Source organism: Thalia democratica, chromosome 9, assembly GCF_965202585.1.
Source record: "Thalia democratica chromosome 9, ktThaDemo2.hap1.1, whole genome shotgun sequence".
In the NCBI taxonomy this organism is placed as follows: Eukaryota; Metazoa; Chordata; class Thaliacea; order Salpida; family Salpidae; genus Thalia; species Thalia democratica.
This window is the reverse complement of record NC_139173.1, coordinates 31596489-31620321: the sequence shown is the minus strand read 5'-3', so window position 1 is coordinate 31620321 and position 23833 is coordinate 31596489. Positions and strand designations below refer to the sequence as shown.

General features: G+C 27.3%; 1 protein-coding gene across 2 annotated transcripts; it reads left to right on the top strand.

Moving 5' to 3' along the window:
* Positions 1-23283, top strand: LOC145844092 (uncharacterized). 2 transcript variants are annotated; one of them, XM_082951439.1, is made up of 12 exons: positions 1-43; positions 966-1085; positions 8956-9103; positions 10818-11220; positions 11857-12092; positions 14269-14603; positions 15299-15464; positions 18298-18453; positions 19086-19301; positions 20857-20910; positions 21390-21505; positions 22744-23283. In XM_082951439.1, exons 1-12 carry the CDS (start codon positions 13-15, stop codon positions 22935-22937), a joined length of 2175 nt encoding a protein of 724 aa, XP_082807565.1. In that variant the 5' UTR covers positions 1-12; the 3' UTR covers positions 22938-23283. The 2 variants fall into 2 exon arrangements, with proteins under 2 accessions (XP_082807565.1, XP_082807566.1); XM_082951440.1 differs by lacking the exons at positions 1-43; positions 966-1085 and adding an exon at positions 8593-8649 and having other exon boundaries at positions 22744-23281.
* The last annotated feature ends 550 nt before the right edge of the window (positions 23284-23833 follow it).

Genomic DNA, 23833 nt, shown 5'->3' with positions numbered 1-23833 from the left:
AATAAAGCAGAAATGTCAAAGACGACGGTTAACAGAGCATTTAGTGAGTTTTGTTTGCTTTTTAGAGTAAGTAAAAACTAGTTATGATTTTGAATTATAAATTGGTAGTAAATTTACAAAAAAATAACAAGAAAAGCAAATATAAGCTAATAATATTTATTAAAATAGCAATTAATTGTTTGTAGCAAATGAAAAAACTGGCAACTTTACTTTTAGTCTTTTTTGTTTGATCTTTGAGCTAATATAATATTCTAGAATTAAGTTTATCGACAAAAACTTAGTTTTTGTGTTCATCAAAAGAAACAGCAATAAATGTTTAAAAGTATGTTCAAAAATAGGGTTATTAAAGAAACTTACTTAAGTTTAAAAGTTAAAAAACGATAAAAAACATCAATTTAACAAATATTAGTAAATAATCAGTACCTGTTATTAGAACAACCACTATCTTTAAGTCACAACTTTTAACGAGCTACAAAAATGAAACAAGTATAAGAAAAAGCATATTATTCATTAAATATTTTTCACTAATACTAGTGTAAAAGCCGAACATATTTAACGTTTTACTGATCATAAATATTTATGGTGCAAAAAAATATTTTAGCAAAAAAAAACAAAATAGCTAGCATTTAAAGCTAACCGCAAACTGCATTAAAATTTTGTTGAGTAAAACTCAAGCTTAAATAACTTTAACTTATTTAATAATTAATTTATAAAGTCTTAAGCCTTAAGGTATCATTTATAAAAAGGAAAAATTGTTTTTTCCAAAATACATTTTTAAAGCACTTATTTTCTGGGAAGAATAATATGCCAACTAATTACATACACACTAACTTGTAACTTTCACAACTTGCATACGTACAACCTTTAGAAATTTTACAAATAAAAGCCTAAACAAGTATTCGAATTAGTAAAAATAGCTTATGCATTTCATTATGATAATACTTATAAAAGTTTCTACATTTCAGGTATAAATCGAAGAGCTGCTGAATTGAAAGCGAAAATTACTTCAAACCGAAAGACTTTGGATGAGATGTGGAAAAATTTGATGCCCGGGTCAAAGTCAAGAAAAAGTATTAAAAATACAGGTACTAAAATTCAAATATAAAACTGAGTTTATATAAAAAAAATTATTTTTGATTTAAAAAATAACAGATTGTAGTGAAAATAAAAGCAGATAAGAGTTAGCTATTAAAACAAATACTTTATTCAGTATAGGCTATATAAAGCATTAGTTTCATAGTTAAAACCATCAAACGCATTTGTTATAGAAGTAAGTTTGTTGAAAGTCGTAGTTTTAAAAAGATTTTAGAAACATAGTTTATCGAAAACTTTTTAATAAACTTTTAAGAGAAGGGAGTCTTAATAAAATTTTTGTTTGATAGATTTATTAAGAGTTAAGAGTGATTTATGGGGTTTGTAAATATTTTTATTTAATTTTTTGTTTAAAAATATTTCTTTTAAAGGATGTTTTTTATAACTTAAGCTGTGTAGTGGATCAACATTTTTATGAAATTATTCATATTAAAGAATACTTTCTTTTGACCTGTTTTTATCAAACTTGTTTAACCTCGTTTAGTATCATAGAATTTAAAAAAACTCTCCATTAGAAAACAAAAAGTTTTTTTCATTTATACAAATAATTTTTCAACAATTAACTTAGAAAACTTCAGAAAAAAAGGCTTATTGAAAATCAAAAAACGGTTTAATGTTTCATAAACAGTCTGCTACACTTTGCATTTGTTTTTATAATATGTTGAAGTATTTTAGTGGATATACTTCGAATTTTTGTGGTTTATTCTTATTCACTGTAATAATAAGACGGTACACCTTTTCTTTTGTAAAATTAAAAAGCAGATGTTTTCAAAAAAACGTTACTTTTTCATCTATTAGATTTTCACGGAAAACGGAAAAACATCTTGAGGTATAAAACACAGATACAAAATTGAAAGTGGTATAAAAACGTCAGTAATATTTTTTCAAAGTATTTATTTCGAAATTATTAGATTAACTTTACTCTGAATTTTTCACTTTGATTTTCAGAGAACACTTATTTTGTGGTAAGATATCAAACTGATGACATTTTACTAAATAAATTATGTTACTTAAAATAATTTGAATTACAAAATCAACTATTTTCGTGTTTTCATGAATTGTAAGTAAGGTCATCACTGCCATACTTAATGACTTTTATTCTTAAATACTCCTGATGAGTGTTCTATTCGTATACTAAGACAATTTTTTTAAACTTAGGTTCAATAAGATTTTATTTATATTTTATTTTTTTATTCTAAAATCATTCTTTCTAATTTCTATAAAAAAACTTAGCTAAAATTTTGGTTTTTTTCCAAGTTGCTATGTTAATTCATCCAAGTTAACTTTGCCTTTTCTTATGACATAAACATATAGCATTGCAAAATTTCCATCAAAAATAAAAATATTACAACAAAAGCCAATTTAGCCCTTTTATGTTCTTAAAATTTTTCGAAAGCGATTTTAATGGGTTTAAAATAACATGTGTATTTTCATTAAACAATTATACGCTGTTTTGAAATTAAATTTGCACTCAAAATGGTTCAATAAGTTTCTCTATTATTAGATGAGATAATAGGTCTTCGGTGAGTGAGCTATTCGCACGTTCTTTTATTTGTTAACTTATGATGCATCTGTTTTTTTTCTATAATAAAATCACGTATTGTTTGATAAAAGTACTGTTTATGACTTTAACTCATATTTATTTTAATTCATTTATGTAACACAGGAAAACTTAAAACAAATTATGAACAAAAAAAAAAAGAATAGTACTATTGTGTAAATTTTATTTTGAAGGTCATTGTTGGATTATCGTATAAGCCTGTTTAGCATATGTTTTCCTTTATATTCAAATTTTGCTGTTAAATGCCTGTACAAAATATAAAACTTTAAAATATCTAAGTAAAAATAAACTTACAGACTATTATATATCTATCACATTATATATAAATTTAAAAATTTCAGATTGTTTCTAGAATTTCGTAGTGAACTTTAACAGTTTGTAGCCAACAAAATCATATGCATTAAATAACATGAAAAAGAAACAATGTTTTAAGGTTGACCAAGCTTTACTGGTTTACTAATTTTTCCGCTTCACTGGCAAATAACTCTTTTGTTTTGGGTACAAACTTTTTTTTTTGTTGTGCAAAAGAGTTCACATGTTTTCATATTTTACATTCACAAAAAAATAAGTTCGAAATACCTAAGGAAGTTTTCTTGTTTTAAACGTTTTAAGTCATCAATAAAGTATTTTTTTTTGTATCATATCCGAGTTTTAGTGTTAAAATTTTCACAAACTTTGAACTGTGTTTTTTTAAACTTTATTTTCGAACATCTATCTATATTGTTGGAACTAAATTGTTTCAAGTATTCATAATATATAATTTAAACATTCATACATTACAAATATCTTAAGTTTATTAAAAAATTATTTTTTAAAATACTTTAGGTTCTTTTGCTGTGTTAAATTTTTAGAGTCATCGTTAAAGTTTTTTTGTTTATATCAGATTTTTTGTGACAAACAAGTATTAGGACTATATACTTTTAGAACTTTTTTTTCGAACATCTTCTTTGTTACGACTAATTTGTTTTAAACGGTCAAATATTAAAAAATGTACCATATTTTTATATTAAAAAAAACAGAAACTGTAAACATCAAGTAACAAGTAGCAAGGCGGCTGGCTACCGCACACAAAATCATTGAAGCGTGACCGAATTTCAAATTTTCCACCTGAGAGCCGCGACCATTGTTTGAATTCTCTCGAATTTTTTTTCACCTCTCTCGTTTGTGCATAAACCTTGACACCGTAGCATGTTGCACATAAACACAGTTAAACAAGCGAAAACAATAAAGTCGTTGTTTGAACATTTTTTGCAAGTTTTTTATTTAGTTTTTTATTTAGTTTTTTTAATTAGTTAATAACTTTCGTTCGAGATTTTTGATATAGCAGAAGCGAAAGAGTTAAAGATTTATGCGCGCATATAGCAAGCAGCTTTTTATGATGAAATTAATAATTTATTAGCAGCTTATTCGTCACTTTTCTCAAGATGACAATCTTAGCGTCAGTTGAGTTTTGTTTAAAGTAAAATATTATTTCTAGGGTAGAAAAGTTTGAATTTTTTGTTTTGGCTTTTTTGAGTCATAGGAGAGTTTTTACGTTTTGTTTTTTGTCGTTTGTTGAAAAACTTAGTAGTTGTTTTACGCTTTAAGTTCGTTTAAAATCGTATAAGATATTTATAGAAGAACAATTGTCGAATTAAACAAAAAAAAAAATTACAAAAAAATAAGATTTTTTTAAAGTCATATATTTTGTATAAAAAAAATAAAAGAAAAACATAAATACCAATGCAATGTTTGTTTTAGCAACGCTTAGTACTCTTGTATTGAATTTTAAAAAACGTGTCAAATACTAAAAATAAACAATAGTTAGAAAAAATACTGCAAAGTTTGAAAAATTTTAATAAATAAATTCAATTACTTCACAGAATTACTCAATACGGTTTTAGATATTTAAAAACTTTACGAAAGCTTAAGAGCAAGATTTAAAAATTAACATTACAGCTTTTGTTGATTGTTATTTAGCAAAATTCAGTAGTAACTGTTTTTAAATTAGACTAGATGAATTTAAGAGTTATTATTACTTTGATTTTACGTTTTACTTTTGTTTCGTTTTCTTATCAGTTTAGTCGATAAAATAAGATAAAGTTTTGCCATTCGTTTGCAATGCAAAAATCAATTACAATTCAGATCTTTAAAATTTATAACAGTTTTTAACTACTAGTATGCTAATTATAGCAGTAATTCAGTAATTATAGTAGTAAGTAAATTAGTTTCATACTTATTAAACTAATACACTAATATATCAAGTTTTAAGTGTATCCATTTTCAGTAATTACTGCCTTATTAATTAATATTTTATAATTATTAAAAAAAATGAAATTTACAGACTTAAGTACTCGAATAGGAAACTTACTAGAACGGACAATTTGTTTAAAACTTATATTAATAAAATGATACTTAAAAATTTTGTATCTCAAGCACTTCCACTCGAAAATGGAACTGAGTAAACAAAACAACTTTTTATAGAAGTTTTAAAGCTTATTTTATTGTACACCTTTTTTTAATGGAAAAATATTAACTTAGGTGTATATTAGTATAAAAAACAAATGTTTTTAATTTTCAATTTTTATTATTTTTTTCAGTTTGATTGTTTAAATCATTAAAACATAGTGAAAAAAAAGGTGTAAGTAAAGTTTAGTCTTTATTACTTTCATCATTTTAATTATGCTTCTATTAGTTTAGTGGACAATTCAACTTTAAAAAAACTATACAGAAATTTCAAAAACATTATCAAGCTTTGGTTTATAAGAAATTATTACATTTATACTTTTTAGTTTTCTAAATAATTGATGAAATTTTATCGTTTTAAGCAAAAGTCACATCTAATGATGTAAACCGATTATATGGTCAACCAACCGGATTTTAATTAATTTTTATTTGTCTCTAATGCAAAATTGTTACACACTTGATCTTAATCTTAATTGAAATGTGGTCAGAAATATTATGTTTTTATATACACTTTATAGAAATGCAATGTAATTTTCGACACTTTTGAAGTAGAAATCAGTTTTTATGAAATTAGAGAAACGTTTAAAAAATTACGTGATAAATATTTAAAACCTTTGTAAAATAATTCGACAAAAACAGCCTTAATGCGCAATTTAGTACGAATGTTTAATCTGCAAATATCAAATTACAGTAAACGCTAGGAAAACGTTTTTCCTCTTTACAAATTAAAACTTAAAAAAAAAATATTTCTCACATTCTGCTGGACCAGACTTTAAAAAAAAGAAGTAACAAAACTTAGACAAATGAATAATAACTTTTCAAAGAGATAAAAAGAAGCTACTTACAAAGTCAAGTGTTAACAGACGAACGCGTGTGATAACACCACCGCGCACATAAACAGAAACTTGAAAGAAAAAACAAGAAAAAGTTGAAAGAAATACCAAGTCGCTTACACAAACTTTGAAGAGGCCTTCCTTTCAAAGAAATTTTTAATACTCATAAAGTTCTCATAGGAACCAGTGTGCATTTTCGTAAAACGCACACTGTGCAAACATTCACCTCTGTTTTGTGCAAACACCAACGATTTACAGTAAAACGCAGTTGCGAGACTTGCCCACGTACGAGAGACAAACTGATGTTTGGCATTCGAAACGACACAACCGGCAGTCAAGTTAGCCGAAAAGGCGCCAACAAGGACGTAATGTTCGACATTCGACATTGTTTGCTCGAGTGACCTTTGATACTTGAGTGTTTGTTTGCAGTTTGTTTGTTTGGAAGTTTATTGCGGCTCGTCACATTGTTGGTTTCGGGATTGGGAGAATTGTTTTTTGATGAGGATGACCTGAATTTTTGATCAATTTGTTTTTTGTGGTTGTAAAGTTTTACTGCCCCAGTTTTACGTATGTTTCGGTACATGCTTGGTTTATTGTTTTTGTCTTAAAAGTTTGTTTTTACGACAAAGTTGAGTTTGTTAACTTACAACAGGGGTTAAGAAACTGTAAAAAGAATGCTGAAAGCTTTGTTACTCTTTTCTAATTAACTAATTGTATCAGCTGTGTTTGATGAAATTTTTATTGAACAAAATTAAGTTTATGTAATTTAATTTGTTGTAAAATTGTTATCTAATTTTATGTGCTGAAAAACTTTTTGTTATTACAGTTTTGAGTTTAAAACAAGTTGAAACTCATTTTAGAAAGTAAATATAAAAAAGATTTAAAAATATATAATTAGTTTTTTAATTTTAATTTATTATAGTTTTTGATCATACCACTTTTGATCATCAGGCCATAAGTGGTATGATCAAAAATTTGTGTTAACTTGAGCTTGTCTCACGGCACACGAAAGTACAAGCTTTGGTTCTGATGACTTTTGATAATATTTTCTTTTGTATACTAAAGTAAACACTTTTAGGTTTAAAGATACAATACAACAACTATTTATCTATTCAACAAAAAAGCTTACCTAGGTATAAAAAAAACTTTGACTATTTGTTGCATTTTAGCTGGTAAAATAAAGTGATGATTACTATTTACTGCAAAAACATTGCTAGCTAAGTTTATCTAAAACCAGGTGACAACAAAACAGTTTTCACAACTTTCCATTCTCCAAGGATAGGTGAATTATAACAACCATTGTACGGAGAACAGTCTTGAGCGCCGTTATTGTAACTAAATCAACAGCTCAATTATCAAAAATGCGAACTTTCCCAGGAGATTTTCTCACTCATCGCGGGCCAAATTGGAAAGTTGCTCAGTTCAAAGTTGACGTCTGCGAAATTTCAGTTGTCTCTGTTTGTGCGAATGTAAAACTGCGCTTGCGCTGTTGTGTATTGAGATTTTCTTTTTTTTTTTTTTCAGCTGTTGTAAAAGATAATTTCTTTTAGTTTAGTTGTAGTATTTTCTAAAAAGAAATTAAGTTTTTATGAACTAACATAAAAATTATTTATAAAAAAATATTTAGGTGTAAGTTTGACTTGAAAGGTTTTTAAAAACGACTTTGATTAAAGTGTCCCTTTTTTTATTGTTGGCAAGTGTATTTTGATACAATAGTTTATTGTGTTGTTGCTCACAGTAGCGTTACGTTCCAATTGAATTATTTTTCCAAAGTTTTTATTTCTTTGCTCAACTCACTGTGCTTTAGAAAAAAAAAGCGCTTTTAATAAAAACTATTAAAAATAATGCTTGATTATAAAAAAAAACAGTGCATAGTTTGTTTAAAAACACAAATAATTATATATAACAACACAAAACTAACCACACTGCAACACGAAACTGGCAACACGCAATATTTTAATGCAGCTGAAGTGTCATAAAAACAACAAGAACATCAGTAGATCGATACGTGTGAAGTGCTTCAAAGTGTGCACTGTTCGCAAGTGTCAAGAGCAACATCTATTTGATGTAGCCCACCTTGTTTACATTTGCATGTAAAAACTTTTTGTGAGTTTTTGTCAAATGTCAAATGCTTTTGAAATTCCTGAGCTTATCAGCTGATTGTTGCTCTGTTGCCAGTGGCGACGTTGGAATGTTTACGCGTTGCGTCATAATCGTCATACTTTGTGGCGTCACAATGCTTTCGACGCTTGACAAGTCGATTGCGATTGAACGTGGTTTCAAAACAGTCGATGTGATTAACATTTTTGTTTTATTAAAAGTTTTTTATTTGACCTATTTAATAAAGAACATGGCTATTTACTCTATAGATTATCACTGGTTTAACTGTGCTAAACTTGATTTTGTTTTGTGTTGCATTTTTCTAAGTTAGACTGCTAGGTCAGTTATAAAAACTATAAAGTGTTAGTTCTTTTTTAATAGTACAGGCAACTTAGAAGTTATCATTATTAACTATGAATCTGAACAGCAACATTTTTAAATATAATAGTAAATGGTACCTTAAAAAAATAACAAATAATATTTTTTACATTTAAGACAATTTTGTTGTGACTTTTCTAAGTTAAAAAACTTAATTTTACTAGTTTTAATTAATCTTTATTCAGAGTGCTTTTAAATATTAAAAAAAATTACGTTTTTACATGGAATCTACCGTCACAGGTTAGTGCAAGTTTAAAATTTTTAATGTTTTTATAGCCATTTTAATGCTAGATGATTATAGTTTTACTAAAAAGAAAATTAAAATCAGTTAGATATTCACAAATTAAATAAATAAATAAAACTTATTTGTACCATTACTAATGAATTTACAAAACTTAATTATTACAAAAGTGAGCAAAAGTTCATGATATCATTTTTGTGTGTTTAAAAAAGTGTAAAACACTAAACAATCCTAAAAGCTAGAACTAAAGTTTATAAAAGCATTAAAACTATATAAAATTAAATAAAAATACCAATTTACATCAGACCCGTCCTACGCGAGCCAACAAGCAAGTTCGAGCCACATTATGACGTCACAAGCAAATTCGAAAGTCATCGAATCGTTTTCTAGTTCCGATGATGACGTCAACGTTCCCATGGAAATGAAAACACCAAACTTGTCCGACCATGAAAAGTTTGTTTGTTTTATTTTGTGAAAAATTCAAATTTAAGAAAAAACAACTTATTCTTTTATATATTCATTAGAAATTTTTAGGTTAAATTTATGAGTGTTTCATATAAGATTAATGATAATTTTTTGATAGCTTCTATAAACTCTTTTATTAAAAATATTATATACCAATATTTATACAAATGTAGTTGTGAAAACAGTTTCGTTAAGTGTATTTTTATTTCATTTATTGTAAATCTGTTTTTGCGTTTGTTTGACTGACATATATGAACCATGTAATGCACAAAAATAGTTCGGTCGACCACAAAGAATTTAATGTGTAATTATTTTTACATAACAGCCTTATTTTTAAAAACATCTAGTATAAATTGTTATGCAACTGACATTTACTTAATAAAGTTTACTGTAGTAAATATTTTTACAATCGTCGTTTATAACTAAATTGATTTTTTCATCCTTATAACAAATTTTTGTAGAGTTCTAAAACTTTTTTTCTTTTATAATGTTATAAATTTTTTAGTTTAAAATGATCACCTAATGTTCATTGTATTTTTTGGGCGCATCAAATAGTTATGTATAGTCATCTGTTTTAAAAAATGAAAACATACGTAGACTTAAACTTAATGCAATATATTTTTATAACTTTTAACTTAACTATAACTTAACAACAGAAAATACGTGAAAAATAAACATTCAATTAAGTAATTACTTATTAAATTAAAATAATTTTTTTATTCAAAACATTAAAGCTTTTTTTAATGTGTTTTAGTGACACTTATAGAAACAAAAAAAAAAACTTGTCCGGAAATACATAACTAATTTCATCAGTAATGATTGTGGTTACAAAAGTTTATGTAACCCACTTATTAACAACGTATTGAGTTTAGTATTTTTGAAGTATCAATAAATATACATAAGTTGTAAGTACTTCAACTTGAAAATGGTCAAAATAGTAATTATTATTTTTTCTTTAGTTTGCGAAATTTATTTTATTCCGAATCTTTTAATATTAGTGTATTCTTTAATGAACCATACATGCAACTATTCAAAGTATAATTTGCATTAGATATGTATTGTTTTAAATTTCTGTACAAAAATACAAAAATAATAAAATAAACATTACTAGTAAGCTATTACAACATTAATATTCAACAATATCAAATATTCCACGTTTAATATGTAAAATTTTGTGAATAATGTAAATAAAAAAGATTTCTTTTGATAAGTTTATAAGTATACTTAAAATAGAAAACAATAACACTTTTAAAATGAATGAATTTGCATTTTTCCGTTACTAACCTCTTTTATTAATAAACAAAAGCACTTTCACCTCTAAGCCAAACATTAAATTTTAACATAATAAAATAGTTTCAAGCTGAGTAATTACTCAAAAGTGAAAAAGAGTTTGAAGTAAAAAAATCCTTTCACCTTGAAATATATATATATGTGTAAAACGTGCAAAAGTTCAAAGCTGTTCATACACCTGAAAACCCAAAAACTCAAAATTATTTCTAAGTTATGTTTTTGTTTTCTTTTGAGGAAAAAATTTAAAAATAAACAAGTGATATTTACTATTCAAAAAACATAAAATAAATAAAAGCTTTAAAGCTTACTGCTTTATTATCAATTAATTTGGAAAAATATTTTTTGCTTGTAAACATTAATATTTTTAAACTAACATATTTTTAACGTTAACACTACTCTTTATTATCAACAGTGACTCTTTCTCCGCTTCAGAACCCAAAAAACCATCCGACCAGTTTCCACCCTCAAACCTTTCACCGATCCCCATTAAGACCCTAGAAAATTCCCCCAAGCCGAGCCCGCCCGCCAGGCTGTACCGCAGGGCCAAGAACAAATCCCTCAATGACGTCACGAAGAACGGTGACGTCACAGTTAAAAAGTTGAAGCAGAAGTTGCGGATGAACGCTGCTCAGTCTTCATCCGGGTATTCCTCCCCGTCTTCGAGGAGCAGCTCTCTGTCGCCATCATCCTCCAACGTGTCCAGTTCATCGTTTAAGAGTTCGACGAAGATCGTTGAAAACATACCGAAGTTGAACGATGATCTACCGAGTGTTCAAAAGTCCTCCGTGAATGGTGATTCCCCGAAATCTGTCGAGGTTGGTTTCTTTTTTTCAGTTGTTTTGAATTACTGAGCAACTTATTTTAGATTTTTTGGTTTTATACTAACATAATTTTTGTTTAAAGTCATTACAGAGTAGTTACGTTATTAAAAAAATGTTAAAGTTCTTTTTAAGCATTAATGATTTTATAACTTTTTTATACCAGACTCTTTTGATAAGCTTAGTACAACTTATAAAGTAGTATAACTTATAACTTTAGCCTAACATACACTTAAAACTATACAGTTTTTTAACACAGTCTTCTAAAATTTTACTTCACAAACACTTTCTATACTGATTGCAAAAATCTCAACAATAAACATAATCATAAACAGATTATAAATTTTTGTATATAATTTTTGTAAATGTGTAATCTTTTATAGTCAATGCATAAGTTTATATATGAAAATTTATTTTGTTTTATATTTTGTACATATTAAGTTATACTTGATCATACAGGACAACTTGTTTGTATTTTTTTTTCATATGTTATGTTTAATTTTTTATTGAATGTAGTTTGTTTGATTCTTTTTTGGTGTGTATTGTTTAAGCGGCTCAGGTTTTAATGACCGAGTCCATCTTCGCACAATAAACTCCAACAACAATAATAATAATAATAATCATTTACCACAGAACTCCAGTGATCCCAGCAAACCGGATAGTACAGAAGTTCCGACGAAAATAGTCAAGAGCCAGTCGTGCGTGGTGAGAAGCGAGCCCATGAAGGCCCTTCCCGCCACCATGGAGCGGGTCAAGACCCAAGATGACGTCAGGACCTCCGTCGATGACGTCATGCTGAAGAGGGCGTCGTACGCGGCTCCGTCACGAGCAGACTACAGCAAGCACGTCAGGCTGCAATCAGGAAACACGTGAGTTTTCATGTGTTTGAGAAATATTTAAAGTCGGAACAGTTGTAAAAATAACAGTGACAAATTTTAAAAAAATATGCACTTTTAAGTTGTAAATATATTTACAAATGCTGCGACTAATTGTTTCAAGACTTATGATTTGGTAGAGTCAGCAAGTGGTTTGTAAAAGTAAAGCAATGAATCAGTGAAAAATATTGTGAAATTAGCTTTGTTGCTATTATTTTTATTTGCACGCCTCTAGCTTAATATTTTCTACATTTTAGATATATATGTACAATTTTATAATTTTTCTAACAATTTATTAATTGTAGTCAATTTTTTTTTCCTCGTTTAAATTTATAGTGAGTCACGAGTCATACTAGAACATACTTATTAAAACTCATCAGTAGCATATACATACGGATAAATAAATGATTTATTAAAAAATATTTAAAAATCATTTAGAACAACACTTCAATTTAGTTTTCATGTTTTGCGATTAGATTTCTCACCTTTTAAACTCTGCGCGCTAATCCGTTTAATATTTTAACCTTTTTTATTCGTTTTTCCAACAATTGTTTTTTTAAACGCGCCAAGCGGAATTAACGTGAGCAAACGAAGAAAATCATGAATAATTTAGATAAATAAAAGAAAGACAAAAACTCAACGTTTCCCAATTATTTAATTGTAGTATTTTGAATATTTTACTAATTCATAGTAACGTATTTCTTAATACAACAGAACACCTATCTAGTTTTTGTGTATTCTTAAATTTTTCAATACTTTTTTAAGAGACAAATAAATAAAAAATAACATTTTTACTGTAAAAAATTAAAAATAAAAAAATCACTGTCCTAGCAATAGAATTTTATTTATAAAGTCTGGTCTTTAATTAAAGCATATTACTTGTCAAATTTAAAACATCTTTAACAAATTGATCTAATGTAAATATGCAAAGTTTAATATGGAAAGAGTTTTAAATAAATCATTAACTATCTAAAAGTTAGGAGGTTTGAAAATATTTATTTATTTTGCAATCACATAAGTCAAAATGAATCTAGCAGGTACTAAACGCTATAAAAATTTGTACAATATTACTTTTGTTTCGTTGTATTTGTTTTTAACGCTAAAAATAAATCAAAAAATAACAGTTCTACTTTGCTTATAAAACAAACCTTGTTTAAAGAGTTAAGCGATAAACTTAATTTCAACCTAAACTTTTAAAGCAAAAATCATTCAAATACTCATATAAAAACTAAACGTTGAGTTATAATAAATTTTAAAGCGTTTCCAAAAAGGTTTTCATACCAAAACAGTCGGAAAAAGATTTTAATGAATTATTCATTCGAAGATTAAAGTCTTTATTTTCATTTTATTCCTATTATGAGATCAAGTGCCTAATTTTAAAGATCATTTTGCTTAATTTTCTTGGAAAATTTAAATCGTACGTAGTTACACACCTAAGCTTTTAAAACGTTTTTATTAAGATTTTTCTCTCCGTTTAACGTATTTTTCAAAATTTGTACTATATGTCGGTCGATTTAAAAAAAAACTATTAGTTTTATATGAAATTAAAGTAGGTATATTAATTTATTTTTGTATAATATTTAGTTTTTCTAAGTATATATAAAGTCAGATTGGAAGGTGTTGTATAGAACTTTTTAAAACATAACTTAAAAGGCGAATAGGATATATTTGAATTACAAATATTAAACCTTGAAGTGCTAAAGCTAAAGAGCTTTCTGTTTTTATTATGTAAAGTCACTCATTTTGCCAGAGTTTTCGGAGTCAAACTTTAGTTTATGCAGTTTAAAAGTTTTGATATCATTCAAATGAATAAAGTATTTTTTTAAATGAAATTATCAATTATTTTACTTTAAAATGAAAAAAACTATATTAAAAATACAAAAAGTTAATACAGCACAAAACACATAAAAGAGTGAATACAAATAAATGTCGTACTTGTGTAGCAATAAACAAAAAGCATTTTTCTTAAATAAAGAAGTTTGTGCAACTTAAGTTTAGAAACAAAAATCTTTTCCAAGTTCTTACTACACAAAACAGAGTGTTTAATAAAAATTAAACAAACACTTAAACAAATAAACAAAATATACGTACAGACACTAAGCTTTTGCAAAACAATGAAAAAAAAAAATAAACAAAATGTTTAAAAAGTTAAACATAAACAAATTTTCAGCATCTGCATGGTCGAGGACGCCCACTCTCTAGCGCGGCAGCGGCGCAACCTGGCGCAAAAAAATCCCCACAACGGGAGCCACCACCAGGTGAAGATGCGCATCAGGAGCACGACCTTCGACAACGGAATGACCATGACGTCACAATCGCACGACAGGAGGAGCGTGCCGACGTTCCCCTTCAACCTGAACGGCAACAACTCGCACCAGGGGCGGAGGGGCAATGCGGGGGGTTACCCGTACGACCAGTATCACCACGCCAACGAGATGAACTACCCAATCAGCGAGCAGGACCTCAGCGCGTCGCTGGCAAATTTAGCGAAAGCGTCCGAGTCCGGTATGTGTGTGTTTTTCAGTTTATAAGTTTAGTGGTCAAATTTGACTAGTTAATAAACAAATGAGATTTTTAGTTTGTTTAATACAACTTATTAAAATTTTTTTCAGAAATTGTACACGCTTTAAAACTTGAATTACAACTTTTTATGTTTTACAATAAATTACAAAACAAAAACATTGAATAAATGTTATGTAAATGACAACCGTGATTTTATCACTTTGTTTTAATGTAACGATTTAAATCAAACCACTTTACTAGAAACTAAATACAGTTTATATTTTAGATTTAACAACAATAAAAACATGAACTTGAAAAAATTATCTTGAACATAATAGTTTTAAAACTTTTTTATAAAGACATCAACTATTTAAAAATAGATGTTTTGTAATTATTCTTTAGCATGTGATAATTTTCACCTTAAGAGCTTTTTTGCAACGACTTTTATGACGTATTTTCTTATAAACATAAACTACTTAAAGTAATTATAAATTTAATTATTAGTTTTGGAATTTTAAGACAAATATATTATCAAAATACTCTTATTTAATTTTGTTTATAATCATTAATAATCCCAACGAAACTTTAAACTAGCTTTTCGCATATTATTACATAAAGTATATGTTTCAAAAGTAAGTTTTATTTTCTAGCAAAACATTTGTAAAAAAGATCTTTTGTTTATGACATCACACTTTCAGGCACGAGCGACAGGGACCTGATGCCCCCACCCAACTCCAAGTTCAGCACCATGTCGGCGGCCACTGGGAGGCGCATGTCGAACATGAGATCGACCACTTCGGGCGATCTGGCGAATGGCGGGAAAAATGACAAGAAGAACCACAGCGGGTCCCTGTGGAGCCTCAAGTTAGTTTGGTTTAAACTTGCATTTTAAGACTTTCATCAATGTATCTATATTGGCAGCTAGATATTTTACTTGCGGTAGGTTCTCATTAGTAGGTGTTATATTTCTTTCTACCGTATGAAAACGGTAAAAGCAAATTTGAATTCTTTGTCACTTTAGGTATCTGTTAGAACGATGATTTTTTATCTTGAATATTTATTAATATGTGGTTTAAACTTGAAGCTATTAACAATTGTAACTAGGACTTTTTTGTTTACGGCCGTTTCTTTTTTTTTTCTAGTTGTGTGATTTTTCCTGTTCTCGTGAAAAAACATCAAGATATTAGTTTTAAAACTTTTTTTACTTTAAATCTTTTGTACTCTATCTAGATTCTTGAAGTATTACCGTGTTTACCGGTAATAATTGAAGTTTACCGTGAGTATTATTAACTTATCTTTATTATTGTCAAAGTTTTTAAAATCAGTTATAGTTAGGTTTACTGCTTTTAAAAGTTGTTTAAAGTTACTGCAAACAAATTGTTATGATAATAAAAGTTGAACAGTTTTTTTCTGATCCAATTTAATACTTTAGTTTACCTAATACGTATTTTAAACGACTTTTAAACGTTTTTTGTTTAACTTCAATCTAAAACATGTTTTTTGGAGTTTCTTAAAGTTTGTGTTACTTTCTTTTAAATTTGATACTTTTAAGTTAATTAAAGTTTAAGCCGTTGTAGCTTACTTTATAAACTAATAGTTTCTTTTCAAATTCAACAGTTTCATTACCTTCATTGTTATTTTGTAGGTGGTAATATTTAAAATATACTTATTTTATTTGTGTTTAGTTAAGTTACTGTTTCTGACTTTTTCTTATTTTTAATAAATCATATCTATAAATACGACTATTTTTGTTTGTAACATTTAAGCGTATTCTAGTTGAATTATTTCTATCATGCTTAAAATGTTGTTTACACTTTTAAGTAAAATAATAGTTTTTTTTAATATTTAACTGTTTAAATTTTAGTCTGAAAAGATTTACATTTTATAAAATTAATTTTTTACATGTTTTAAACATACTGTTAACTTTATTATTTTTAGTAATTTACTTCTTGATTTTTACAACTTTAAAAAAGTTGTTGTCAAAGAGTAAAAATTCTTTATAAGTTTTTCAAAAAAAAACATTTTTGTTTAAGCACATTTTTACAAAACTACCTTTTAAAAATTACTTGTTACAAGCTTTTAGTTATTCTTACCTGTTTATGATTGTTTTTGTAGCGTTAAAGCTTAAAACAATTCTTTATTTCATATAAAAGTTAGTTAAGTAAAACTTCATGCATATGTATCCTTAGACAGAAAAAAAATACTGGTTTTGTGTGCAAAATTATATCATTTTTTAAAATAGTGTGCTATTTTATTTCAAACATAAACTAAATATTTAAAACACTAACTAATTTAATAATTACTGGCAAACAATCAGCAAGTAGTTAATTTGATCAAGTGATTTCGCTCCAAAAGTGTCTGTTAATTGCTCTTCAGCTCTGTGTTGTTTTCTGCTATCAGCAAAGTTAAACAAGTTTGCCGATTAATGATTAACCAAGCGCATAAAACTTGTTTGATTACGTTGTCTGTCTTCTTCCCTTAAGCTGCTTACTTAGTTTAAAGCTAAAACAATAAAATAATGTTATCGTTTTTTATTAGTTTTATAAGAGGTTGCGATTTAAAACAGTATTACTAATTTTTATTTTTTTTACTGTAACATAGTTTTGTGCTAAACATAAAAAGTAAAGTTGAGTGTGTAACTGTAAAAACTTTAGTTAAAAAAAAAGTTTTGAATTTTTTGTATAAGAGAATTATTTTTTTAACTTGTGCTTTTACATGTTTTGTTGGATTTTATATTTGAATTTTTATTTATACTGTTGTTTTTTAAAGTATGATATCATTTTATACATTTTTATACTATAAAAGAAATTACGACAACGCTTTACAAAAAGTATATTGTATGATATAATTTTTAACCACAAAATTTGTTTAAAATCATTTCGCTCTAATTTTATAAGATTGTGGGTAAGCTTAATTTGAGTATAAAATATCAATTTATTTTCTGAAGGATTTGTATAAAAAATAAGTATGAAATTGATAAATTTTGACCTCGTAAATTTAAAATGATACTAGTAAAATTTCAATACATACTACAAATACTTATATACTTTGAAAATTTAAACATTGTAATGCGTTAGTAAGTTATTAAAAAAATTTTTTTTTGTTAAAATAAATAAAAAATTTCTAAATTAAAAAAGACAGAAATAATCGTCGTAAGTAAAAATAAAATTTATCGTTTTCATGACTTTTTTAAATACTAAATATATTATTCATACTTAAATTAAGGTTTTGCTTTAAAAACTGCTTATAAAAACCTTTCTTACTAGTAGAGTTCAAACTTCATCTTAATAGGTTTTCAAATATTTTTCCCAGAAAAGTTCACATTTAATCTAAATAGTTTTCCAAGTAAAATACCAAACAACTTTGCTCATCCGATAAACACCAATTTTCACTTAACAAATCTTATTAACGCTTTAAACTTCCATTTATAGCTTCAAATTCATGTTATCTGTATAAAAATTCCGAATAACATACTTATTGACCACTTGAGATGTTAATGATATTTCTAATTCTAACAGAAATTTTTTTTTAAACAGTTTATCCGTTTTAAACATTTTTCTGAATATAAAACCAAACAACTCAGGTCACCCGAAAAACACCAATATTTGCTTAACAGTTATCATTAGGCTTTAAATCTATATTTACAGTTTTATAACTATAATCGGCATACATAATAAATTCCTAAAAAAATGAACAGTTTTTCTGGAAAGAAGCCGTCCAGCCCCGGTCATCCGACCAGCTTCAGTCAACCGAGGAGACCCAGTATCAAGGAGCGGTTGAAGGGAGCGTTCAGTTTTCAGAACATCAGGAGAGCGATCAGCATGGATAAGGTGGCGGAAGAAGATTCTAACTAGTGAGTTGAAGAGAGTTTAGATTTTATATATAATAAATTTATAAACTGGCATAGATTAATTGTAGAACTTTTTTCATACCACTAGTTTTGGCATTCATTGAATGTTTAAAAGACTAATTTTTGAAGCTAGATGTAGAATGTAACTGTATGTAAATACTAAATCTTCTTTAATGTAACTTTGGTTAAAATATTTCAAGAATATTATTTAATAAGAAGATTCTAATAACTTGTGAGTTGAAACAAAACTTTTGTTTATAATAAATATATGTAATGACATAGACTAACTATTTTTAACGTTTTTTTATACATACAATTTTTGCTTTTATTTCAACTTTGGCAACTTATGAATATGTTGAATAAATATAGCTAAATGGTATAATGTGAATCAACTTTGTTAAAACTAATATTTCTTTACTAACTTTGATAACAAGTTTACAGCTTGGTTGATAATTTAGAAAGATAAAAGGTTAATATTAACAAGGTTACTGTAATGGTTTAAATTTTAAACTTAATTTTTCCTCAAAATCAACGAGAAACTGAAATTAAATTTTAGCTTGGTAATAAAATTTGAAAATTTTCACGACAACAAACTTCAACAACAGTTTACAACAACTTTACAATTTTCACAACAGCTCAACGTCCAACCGATCGCCGACGTCGCCACCCAGCGGATACAACAACGACGAGGTGTTCGAGCAGGGAAGGTTGAAGAAGTCGCCCTCAATAGCGTCGATGATCAGCAGCACGGTGAGGATGAGGAAGAGGAAGTCGAGGTTGAGAAGGCAACAGGTGAGGAACACGATCGCCATCGACACCTTCAACCTGGAAAACATCGCCGAGAAGGAACGGTGAGTTGGTTGAAATTCGTTTTTAAATCAGTTAGCAATGATTGTTAGTCAACGTTTGTTTGTTGTAGTACAAATGTTTTCCTGTTTCTTACAGCTCGTCAGGTACAATTGTGGTAGAATAAATAAACATTGGCGGAGTGTTACTATTGCTCATTTGTTTATAGTTCTCTAAAATTTGTCTGGTTAGCATACAGTCACTGATAAGAGTATGTAAGTGTGAAATTTAAAAAATAAACAAAGATTTGTCTAAGAAATCAAAAGTTATTTTAACTCATGACAATTGGCTTAATTCGAAGTTTTTCTTTTGAAAATAAGTTTATTTTTTACATCAATGTTTTCTTATAATTTATAATCCATACTCACTACTAATTGGCATGTACTTGAGTTTTAGCTTAATTTTTTTTGTTGGGAAACTTTTTTGTGTTGAAATACAAGTACAACTAAAAAAACTATCGAAATTATTATTTTTTGGTTTTATTATTGAAACTCTAAACAAACGTAACTAACTTCAGTTTTGTGATAGCTAAACACTAATCTAACGTGTAAGTTTAGTGAACTTACTTTTATACCTGACATAAATTTAACAATTATAATTTTTTTTTACATGCTCTTAATAGGTTAAAGGAAGTGAAGATTCCGGTATTTGAAAGTAGCTTAACATTTATTATAAGCTCATAGTTTATTAGGAGTAACTTTTTATTTATACATGAAATCTTCGTTTTTTTGAAACTAATAAGTAAAACTCAACAAACATTATAATTTTTTTTGCAAATTCTTCATACACAAAACTTTTAATACTAATAATAAAAGTCACTGATTATAAATATCTCGTCAAAACTGTACACTTGAACGTTTTTTTTCTGATAATTCAAAATGCCACGGGCTTTGAACATCTCGCCACACAGACAATTGAAAATTTATTGAGTGTCTCTCAAAACGGCAGATGACTGAAATATGATAAAAAACAAAACTAAAAACGAAAGAACAAACTTGAGTATTAGCGCATTTGTAAAAATAAACACATCTCTTTTTTTGAATGAAATGGGAAAATTGCCCATCTTGCTCATGAGGTTAAACAAACAGTTGCCATCTGAGATAATGTTGCCATAACAACCGTAATTGCGTTGCTGCGGGCTTGAAAATCGCTCGGGCGTGAACTTTTCACAAACTTCCTACAAAAGTTTTTGTCCAACAGGTCGAAATATGACGTCTTAAACTTAAACTGGTGATGAATCATCTGCCACGATAATTGTCACTTTTGCTGTCTCTATTGTTGTAGTGGTTTTCTTGGAAATTTTACAACTGTGTGTTTTTTTGTCATCAGCTCTCTAATAACATTCTCACGTTAGCGCAGTGTAGTTGAGCGCTTTAGTTTATTTATATTTACCGTAATTTACTAAGATATTTTGTTTGCATTTGTTATGTACTTGATTACTTTTTCCACATGTGGTTAAGGAATGGTTTTGTAGGTTGTGTTTAAGCTAACAACTGTATCTAAAAGCTGTAAATACTTATGCAATTAAAGAAGAAGTTTTAAATATTTACGTGAAAACAGGTTAACAACATCGGTGAGACATCCTTCCGAAATAAGCCGACCCAACTATTTTAGGTATGTTGAATTTCCTAACTTTAGCAGCTTTTAAAATTAGCATAAATATTATGCATAAAATCAAGTTTTAGATCTATGCAATGTAGAGTAAATGAGTATAGTAAAAGTAGGATAAGGCTGTATATAATAACAAAAAAAAAAGACATTCAAATAGAAATGTAAATAATGATTTTCAATACTTGATTAAAACAAAAACCCTCTTTTAAAAACCAATTGCAATAAAGTTAACTAAAACTGGAAATGATTTAACTTAATCTTTATTACAATGAAAAAAATGTTTAAGTCAACAAACAAATCATACAACAAATAAAAGAATATCTTAAAGTTAGAGAATTTAGAACAAATATATCCAGTTCAAAAAGGCAAAAGTTATTTTCAATTGAAAAAATTATACTTTTTTACAAAAATTCAAAGTTTTAGTTATTAAATGATATTATTTACCTATAATATTTAGTAAAACAATTATTAATAAATTCCAGACCGATCGGACGAGTGGTCAGCATCAACGCCATAGAAGGAACGGCCTTGGTTGAAATCTCCAAACCGCCTTCGGGACCCTTCGGCTTCTACCTGGACCAACATCCTCACAGCCAGAGTGAGTTTCGTGACGTCATAAAAACAAAAGTCGTATCGGGCAAATACGAGATGTTTTTAGTTTTGTTGTTTTGCTCGGCGTGGGTTGGTATAATATTTGCTTTGTGGGAGAGATCTGTTGAGGTTTGCTGCTTGTAAAGAGCGAAAGTACATTCAATTGACTTTCATGTCGCTAAAAGTAGTAAAGTTGTTTTGAATAAAACAAAGGTTGAACTTTTAAGTGAATAATTTAAAGTCGTAAAGTTTCGTGTAAAATTAAACATTTTTGTGTGAGTAACATGAAAATAGTTCAATTACATAACTTCATAGTCAGTAGCGACTAATTAAGAAAAAGACTGATATTTTTGTTGCTTTATCCTGTTGGAGTTTTAAACTTGTACATACAAACAAGTTTCCAACTTTAGTGTAAACATTTTTTATCTATATTAACTACTTTTAATTGTCAATTCCTAGTATACATAAAAGAAAAAAATCTTGTTAAACTTGACGATTATAAAACTTTAAAAACATTCGTAGTATGGATTCCAATTTTGAAATTATATTTGAAATTATATTTCGTAAAGTAGTTTTTCACTTAACTACACCATTCTACCTCTTTACGGCAAATTAATATATTAAAAAAATAAAACTTGTATTGATATCTGTAAAAAAACTAAAAGATATGCAACTTATCGTTTTGTATAGTTTTTACGAATAAAAATCTGTTAGCAATTATTATTTATTTAAAATTTTTATATGGTTAAAACGATGTATGAAATATAACAATTTTTAACGAAACTTTATAGTTTTATTGACCTAATGTTTTATAACATTAGTTGCTTGATCAAATTTTAAAAATAAGTCAAAATAAAGTATTTAGTTTACTTTCTTAACTATGCGTTGATTCTATTTAGTCGTTAAAGATTAAAAAGATAATTTTGCAAAAAAGTTGTAACGACAGTAAAACACCAAGGATTATAAGTATAAGGTTATCTATAAAATCTTATATTATTCCTTCTTTATTCCTAAATACTAGCCCTTCCACTAATCTCAGATCTTTTTTAAACAATTATAAATTTTTTTAGCATCTTTCCTCATAATTTATTCATTATCTTCCGTGTTTTTACATTATTAACTGAAGTAAATTTATAAGGTTTTAAAATATTTAGTTAGATATAATGCTTTTCAAGGTTTTTATAAATTTGACTAAATATTTTTTAGCACAGGTTTCAAATATTTAAATATAATTAACTTCGACAGCTTTCTACATATCATCATTGAACGACGGCTACCCGGAAAAGATGTATTCTGGACTGATGCGAACCGGGGACGAAGTTTTGGAGGTGAACGGAATCTCGCTGGAAGGTCTCTCATTGGACGCCGTAAACGACATTATACTCGACAGCGACAGCGTGCGGTTAAAAGTCAAGCCCGCCAAAGTTCAGACCGTTTAAAGACTGTTCGATTTTTTTAGGAGCTCGAAAGGATAGCTTACGTGTTGTTAAAGTTCAAAGCGAATAGAAAAAGTTCTTTTTGGTTTGTATTCAACAATTAAAAAGAATGATTGTCTCAAAAAATACTTACTCAAAATAATTTAATAGATAATTAGAAAATTTTTTTGTAAATGGTCTTATGCTACTTACTTTAAATTCATTAAAAATAACATATTTTATTTTTTTTACAGAGTTTTAATAAAATGGTCTTAAGATATTAAAGAAACAAATTAAAAAAGGTTTAAAAGTGGTGGTTGCTCAACAAAAACCAATATTTTTGTTTATTTTTTCTTTTTGCAACGTTTTATTTTTGTTAAAACATTTAAAACAAAATAACTGAAGCTTTCTGCTCTAAATTTCTAACACTAGTCAAATTTTAAATCAAGTTTTTAAACTTTTCTTTCTGACGTTGTATGTTCTATGCCGATATACTCACTTTTTGTTTACTTTATATGTAATACTTGCCTATCATTGTTTGTTTTAATAAAATGAATAATACTTAAGCTGTACAGCCTTGCAATTTATGTACTATTTTTAGCATTTAAGTAGACATAAAGTTTCATAATAGATAAAAGTTTTTTATATAAATCAAGTTTTTGTAAACAAACAAATTTAAAATGGTCTATTTTGCAGATTGTATTAAGTTATATTTTTTTAATTTTAGCACAAAAAATACCCTTTCCACTAAATAGCATAAGTTTTTGTTTATTTTTTTTTTAAAGTTATTCGGAACAAATAAAAATAACTTGGTTTTACTACTGGTAGTGTAACCATTTATTAAGCTTCTACTTAGAATATTTTAGAGTTGTCTCATAATAAGTACAGCTTTGGTCTTAACGAAATACTAAAAGTTTAAG

What these genes read in the sequence shown, in the direction of transcription:
- LOC145844092 (XM_082951439.1), top strand. Translation starts at nt 13, where the DNA reads ATGTCAAAGACGACGGTTAACAGAGCATTTA. An exon ending in GACGGTTAACAGAGCATTTA is followed by an intron (nt 44 to 965) that starts GTGAGTTTTGTT and finishes TCTACATTTCAG; the next exon opens with GTATAAATCGAAGAGCTGCT. An exon ending in AGCGAAAGCGTCCGAGTCCG is followed by an intron (nt 14,604 to 15,298) that starts GTATGTGTGTGT and finishes TCACACTTTCAG; the next exon opens with GCACGAGCGACAGGGACCTG.